At 34.0% G+C, this 7,487-nt stretch overlaps 1 protein-coding gene across 2 annotated transcripts; it reads left to right on the top strand.

Annotated features, from left to right (window-relative positions):
- Positions 1–1,533: 1,533 nt before the first annotated feature.
- Positions 1,534–6,596, top strand: LOC144559514 (putative disease resistance protein RGA3). 2 transcript variants are annotated; one of them, XM_078308566.1, is made up of 3 exons: positions 1,534–1,760; positions 2,520–3,816; positions 4,399–6,596. In XM_078308566.1, exons 2-3 carry the CDS (start codon positions 2,770–2,772, stop codon positions 6,517–6,519), a joined length of 3,168 nt encoding a protein of 1,055 aa, XP_078164692.1. In that variant the 5' UTR covers positions 1,534–1,760; positions 2,520–2,769; the 3' UTR covers positions 6,520–6,596. The 2 variants fall into 2 exon arrangements, with proteins under 2 accessions (XP_078164692.1, XP_078164700.1); XM_078308574.1 differs by lacking the exon at positions 1,534–1,760 and adding an exon at positions 2,065–2,139.
- Positions 6,597–7,487: the final 891 nt, after the last annotated feature.

The raw sequence follows: 7,487 nt of genomic DNA on the forward strand, positions 1-7,487 counted from the left end.
AGAATCAGGATGATTTTCGAATTCGGCACTCTCTGCATGTTTCTTAATTACCTCCTTGTTAGTTTTAGACATTTTGTAAAAATAATACTACATATTTATTTATTTTATTTTTAATGTTATGATTAAAATAAAGCCCCAGCCTAAATAAGTTTCATATTACACGTTAAGGAATACAAAATTAGATAGTTCTTAGTAATATATACTTTGAAACAATTATGTAACTTAGGGTTGGTCGGTTCTATTTTAAGGGAATATTATATATCGGATGTTCACAACTGAAACCTCAATATATATTTTCCACCTCCATATGCTACTAGGGCTATTCTTAATTTGGTAGTCATGCATTTAATATTTATTTAATAAATTGACTAAATAATTAATTAGTCTTGTACCTCAATCGATCTTCAGCTATTGGTAATTTCATATATTAAAATTAAATTTTAATAAAGGAAATGCTATTTTGAGTGCTTCAATTACAACATATTATTTATACTGTTTTTCTCTCTATTAATTAAAGCTCTTATTTATTTGCTATGTTAACGTAATTAATGCATCACTTGTAAATAAGGAATTTAAGAACAAATTAATTGCCAAGACATTGATGCTTTTTACAAAAAATATTATGTCAACTTAATTATACTTGTGTTGTTTTTATGGGATGCGCACAAATCAATATTGAAGCAACCTGCACAGATCTTAATGGGATGCACACAAATCAATATTGCTTTAAGATCTGTGCATGCTAGATCAGCACGAATATTGAAGCACTATGCATAGATCTTAATGCGATGCACGCTGATTGAACAGTAGAGGAAACCTTTAGATTTAAATTTGAGTTTGATGGGCATTATATGCTTTTAATAAAGGGTAAAATAGGTATTTTAAAACTTTAGATTGAGTTTTAATATAAAATACAATAAAGTGGGTAAATTTGTGAGTTTTTGAAGTTTAGAGGGAGAACGTAATTTCAAATTTTAGAGGGGGAATACGTAATTTTGTAAATTATTGTAAATTATTATTATTATTATTATTATTATTATTATTATTATTATTATTATTATTATTAATATTGTTATTATTAAGAGGGTCAGAAACGTGTCATTAATTCTTTACTAAAAGCTGTAGAAAGGAGGCACAAATATATAATGAAATAAATTTAGTTTCAGAACCACATTCTACAAAAACTTTTTAAGAAAAAAAAATTAGTTGTGAATATTTATATCGTAGGAATACTAATTAACTTTTTGTGAATTCCTTGTGCAAGAATAAATTTGAAAATATTGTTTTTTTTTTTTTTATAATGCAGGGCCCTGTTGAAAACTAACTTCTCTGTATTCTTATGCATGAAGCTTTGGCTCAATGATTTGGTCATGCCATATGTTTAGATCTAGAAATCAAGCTACTACAACTCTCCAACCACTATATATTTTTTAATAATTGGATAAGTGTTTTTTCACTTCGCCTTCAACGTAACAGTCACAGTCAATCAGTGACACCCCTTGAATAATCAAAGATATTAATTAATTAGCTACAGCAACAGGTCTGGTACCTTGCAGCTACCAATTTGGAAATAGTCCTTTTCTTTTTTGAGAATTACAATGAAATGGTCTGTTAACTAGACTTTGAGGAAGTATGTCCATCTCTCCCCTGGAGCATCCATTATTTTGAGCTTGAAATTGTTGTAATAATTAGAAGTTTATTTACCAGAGTTACCAGACCATATGAGGTTCTCGCTTGAGAAAATGAGCATGTAACAAGCGGTTAGTATTATTTCCTGCTTTATGTTTCTCTTCATTTGTAGCTTTAATAGGTTTTGTTTGTGCTTTACAAAGCACATATATGTGTCTTTTGTAATTTTAATCTTCCTCTGCCTGGTTTGTACTAGCTAGTCCATAATAAAATAATTAATATTGTTTCTGAAATTAGATTAATGTATATGTACCATATATACCCATATATACCTATAGGTTTAATCTAATTTCAACATGAAAAACCCTTGGGCTCTGATGAGCTAAATCTACCTTGCTTAGCTGATTAGTGTGATTCAAGACCAATCACACTTTGATAGAGGAAAGCTTTGGATCTGTTATTTGACAGGTGCCAACACGAGTATTCCCCTGCAGTAGGGGTGTTCATCGGGTCTAGTTTAATCGGTTTTAAACCGAACCGAGAGAGGTTGGTTTTTCCGGTTAAATGAATCGGTTCAGTTCATTTTTTTTAAAACCGGTTTAATAGTTCGATTCAGTTCGGTTTTGAAATTTTAAAAACAGTTGGATCAAACTGATCGAATTTTTTAAACCCATCACTGTATGAACCAAATATTTAAAGTATTTAAAATATTTAATAGTGAGATAGGCTATAATGCTTTGGGAAACAAAAATGATGTTTTTACTTCCTGCTTATAATTTTATTTTCAAAGTTTAAATAGTCGATTTGAACCTTCCAACATGATTTTCATATATTAAATTAATATGTGGTTCAGTGGTAAGTATATATTTGAGAATATTTTCATAATGCAGGGGCTCTGTTGAAAACTAGGTCTCTGTATTCTTATGCATGAAGCATAGGCTCAATGATTTGGTCATGCCATATGTGTTTAGATCTAGAAATCAAGCTACTACAACTCTCCAACCACTATACATTTTATAATAATATGACAAGTGTTTTTTCACTTCGCCTTCAATAGTTTAGTAGAAACTGCAACCACTCTCCAACTATCCCTATTGCAACCTCTCTCCCTGCTGAGCTCTCATTCACAACAAAGAGGTGATGATACTCGATGTTTTCCTGTCAAAGTTTAACGAATTTCTCATGCAAATGGTTCAGGATGAGGTGGGCATGTTGTTGGGCATCCCTAGCCAGATCGAGAAGCTTGGGGAGACTGTCCGTGACATCCAATGTGTCCTTGCCGATGCTGAGAGGAAACAGAGCAAGGGCAGTGCCATCGAGCGGTGGCTCATGCAACTCAAGGATATCATGTATGATGCCGATGACGTCATCGACCTCTGTCAACTCAAGGCCAAGCATCACTTTGCTGCTTCCACTTCTAGTTCCTCTTCAAATGCTCATTGTGGCTTCCCATTGTTGTCTTGCTTCCGTAATCCGTTCATGGCTCATGAGATTGGTTACAAAATCAAGGATATTCACATGAGATTAGAGGGCCTTGCCAAGAAAAAGTATTATCTCGGTTTGACCGAATCACAAATCTGTCTTGGGCATTCCCCCCGAGTTCGCCGAGTGGAATCGATCAGCCGCAAGACTGATCCCTTGGTTGTGCTAGATGATATTGTGGGAGAAAAGATTGAAGAAGATACTGAGCTGCTAGTGAACTGGCTTATCGAAGAAGAGAAGGGCATGAGAGAAAACGTGTGTGTCGCTGCTATTGTGGGGATGGGAGGAATAGGGAAGACTACTCTCGCAAAAAGGATCTTCAGTGATACTAGAATTCAGGAGGAATTCCAGTTAAAAATATGGGTCTGCATCTCAAAAGATGTGATAGAAGTAGAATTGTTGAAGTGTGTGATTCGAGAGGCAGGAGGTGAGCACGGTGATGCTCAAGAAAGATCGGAGCTAGTGCCTTTACTCAAGAGGCTCGTCCAGGGAAAAAAATTCCTTCTTGTTCTCGATGATGTTTGGGATGAGAGCCGAGTGGTTTGGGACAACTTGTTGCGTACTCCCATGATGGACGGAGCACATAGGAGTAAGTTACTTATAACAACTCGAGATGAAAGAGTTGCAAATGGAATGAGGGCCACAAAAATAAATCGAGTTGAAAAGTTATCTGACAAAGATAGCTTGTCCTTATTAATTAAACAGGTATAAGTGAAAACCATATTAATTAGTATTTTTACTATTTCCTTAATTTTCATGTCACTTTGACCACTAGAAGTATATACAACACAACTATAGTGGTTAATCCACTAAGTTGGTTCAGTTTTGAGTGAGACTTAAACTCGGTCTTAAACTGGTTATATGTTGTTTGTCTCAGAAGATGAATTGTCAGCATTAACAGTTGGTTCAGATCTAAATGTTTCACACTATATACACTCAGCATATACTATATTTCTTAATTGAATTTGATTCATTTCAATGTGTTGTTTGCAGCATTTTAGACCACCATTTTATTAATGTATTGTATGCATCATTTTAGACCACCATTATATTAATGTGTATGGATGTATGAATCTGTGATTCAAACTCGACCTACTCAACTCTGGCCATATGAGAATATGATTACAATTGTATTAAAACCAGTGCCCTAATTTTGATCTCTATTGTTATATTTTTATTCCTCAAACTACCTTCAAATTTTCTAACAAACTTTACATTAATTTTGAAGACTTAAATAAGAGGATAATCCAAAGTTATTAACATCATGTTCACATAATTATCTGATAGGTACTTCCAAATGGGATCGAGAGTGAGATTCAAGATCTCTTAGAACTCGGGATGCAAATTGTTAAAAAATGTGATGGTTTGCCTCTTGCTATTAAAAGCATAGGCGGTGTACTTTGCACAAAGGGAAACACAAGAAGCAACTGGCAAGCAGTTCTTAGAAGCAATGTGTGGTCCATGAATGGGCTACCGAGAGATGTCCATCATGCATTCTATTTGAGCTATGAGGACCTTCCACCGTCTTTGAAGCAGTGTTTCATCTTTTGCTCCCTCTTTCATAAAGATTATGTATTTTTTAAATCAAAATTAATCTATCTCTGGCTAGCAGAAGGATTTTTGCCAGACAATGGAGATTTTTGGGAGTTAGGGAATGAGTACTACACGGAGTTACTATTGCGAAATCTTTTAGAAGTAACAGGACCAAGTTATAATCAAGTAAAATGCAAGATGCATGACATTTTGTGGTCTTTCGCACGCCAGTTAGGAAAATATGATCACTGTATATTATGGAACGGACAACATTCATCTAGGTCTGAGAGTTCATTGCAAGTACGACGATTATCAATAGAAGGAAATGAGATCAACATTAAGGTAATTAAAAAGGAAAAAGGATTAAGAACATTATTGGTTCATTATAAACCCGAAATTGCACCTGATGATCTATGTAAAGTCTTTTCAAACCTCCGCGTTTTAGATCTCAGTTGCTCAAATTTTTCATGCCTATCAAATTCTCTGTGTGACCTCGTGCATTTGAGATACTTAGATGTCGGTGGTTCAACAATAAGAAATCTTCCGAATTCTATTGGAAATCTCAAATACCTAGTATATTTGAATTTTGCAAACTGCAAACAATTGTCACACATCCCTCCTAGTATCATCAATCTAAAAGAATTGAAGTATATCAATACTTACAATTCTGGAATTGAAGCAATCCCAACAGGCTTGAATAAACTAGATAACCTCGTTGAATTATACGGATTCAAGCCAGACAATAATAGTTTGGAAGGATTTAGTAGCCTAGACAGCATAGAAACCCTATCACAGTTAATTGTTCTTCATTTATTCAGTTTGGATAAAGTGTTAGATAAGAACATAGCTAAAAGAGCAAATCTTCAAAATAAAGATCGTTTACAAGACCTAAAATTAATTTACAAATCATTGAGCTGGAAAGATCAAGCTTCACAAACAAATGAGAAGAAGGTAATAAGTGAGGGTGTTTTAAATGAGCTTTGTCCTCCACGTTCAGTAGAAATTGTTACAATTGAAGGCTACTTTGGCAAATGCCTTCCTAATTGGTTGAATTTGGGAGCAGCTCTTCCAAACTTGAGATATCTTTGTATCGAAAATAGTGCATGCTTTGAGGAGCTGGCTCCATTAGGCCAACTCCCTAATTTGGATTTACTTCGAATAAAAGGTGCATATTCAATCGTGAGTATTGGACAAGAGTTCATGTATGGAGATACCAAAAACAAAGATCAAACAGCCCATGTAATAAGTTGTTTTGCTATACTAGCATTTCCCAAACTAAATACACTAAGCTTTGAAGGGATGCTCAACTGGAAAGAGTGGCAATGGAACAAGGGACAGACAGCCATGCCCAAGCTAAAGGAATTATATATTGATGCTTGTCCCCAACTGAGTTCCCTTCCTCAGGGTCTTTTGCACCATGCTACTTCTTTGGAGTACCTACAAATTTACGGTGTTGATAAGCTGAGTACCGTGGAGAACCTCCCATCAATCAAAGATATTCGTGTTTCTAGAAATCCAATCTTGGAGAGGATTTCAAATTTACCCAGCATCTCATATATTCTAATTAAAGAATGCTCAAATCTGAAAGCTGTGGAAAACCTTAAAGGTATACAAACGATGGCATTAATTGATCATGAAATGAAAATTCTGTCAGATTACTTGACAACGACAATGCCAAAGAAACTGAGAATCTGGTGTAGTGAGGAGTTGCTGGTGAAAATTGCATGCCAACGAGAGAGTGGTTCTGAGTGGAATAAATTTAAGCACATTCCGAAGGTGACTATCTACTCACTGGATGAATCTTTCTATGCTACTTACCAGAAAACACCATTCAGTTTCACCACAAATGTAACCACAAGCTCATATCACAGATGATGGGACAACAAGAGTACTAGAAACTTGATCTTGCTATCACTCTTTTGTTCAGGTATATAATTCTTCCACTTGGTAGAACAAGCTTTATATCATATATATGATCCATCTGTTATCTACCTAAAATTCTAATTGTACTTGTGCGTTATATATCTTTTGCATTTGTGCTTTGCTTGATAAGTGGACCATAATTTTCTACTTAGTATAGAATTTAAATTTTGGATTTGCTTGTCTGGTATATTAATATGTACCAGTATACATTTTAATTGGTTAGCACTATTATTTGTCCTAATCGACCTCTGAATAAATTTTTGCATTTTTTTTTCATCTGTTATTCAAGGAAATTATAACTTAAATAAGAGAATCATAGTTATATTTTGTACTTAAGTAACTAATTAAATAGCAACTCAGATTTGAGACTGTACTTGTGCATTAATTGGGCTATCTATTGTAAGGATTTAGTTTCAGCAAATAGATTGATACATAGGATGGAAAAAAAAAAAAAAAAGATTAATGTTGGAAACTTCCAAGGAATTCTTAGTTTATGGATTTAATTAATGCAGAGTATGTAACAAGCAAGTTTAAGTACTAAAAAACTTATTTACCTTTCATGTTTGTGCTTTGCAGATTTAGCAAATAAATGGATCAAGATTGAGATCTGCTAAAAAAGAAACAGTAGTGTTGACAGTAAAAAAGGGTGTTTACAAGTTATATTCTTTTATCGATGTTCTCTGGTTATGCTTGTTATTTTGTCGTTCTTTATTTGTCCTTGGTTGTATCTTCCAATTAGTTCTCATCTTCAGTTACTTTTCCTTTTATTAATGGTATAAAAGGAAATTAATTATGAACTCTTGCTTGTATTTCCATATTTTAATATAGCAGTACAGGTGGCTCTCGCAGTAATTTTTCTTCGGTAGTTGATTGTTGAGATTGTCAGAGAAAGTAATATTGAGAATTCTAATTTTATGTAC

This window comes from Carex rostrata, chromosome 1 (assembly GCF_964058835.1).
Source record: "Carex rostrata chromosome 1, lpCarRost1.2, whole genome shotgun sequence".
Classification (NCBI taxonomy): Eukaryota; Viridiplantae; Streptophyta; class Magnoliopsida; order Poales; family Cyperaceae; genus Carex; species Carex rostrata.

What these genes read in the sequence shown, in the direction of transcription:
- LOC144559514 (XM_078308566.1), top strand. Translation starts at nt 2,770, where the DNA reads ATGATACTCGATGTTTTCCTGTCAAAGTTTAACGAATTTCTCATGCAA. An exon ending in TGTCCTTATTAATTAAACAG is followed by an intron (nt 3,817 to 4,398) that starts GTATAAGTGAAA and finishes ATTATCTGATAG; the next exon opens with GTACTTCCAAATGGGATCGA.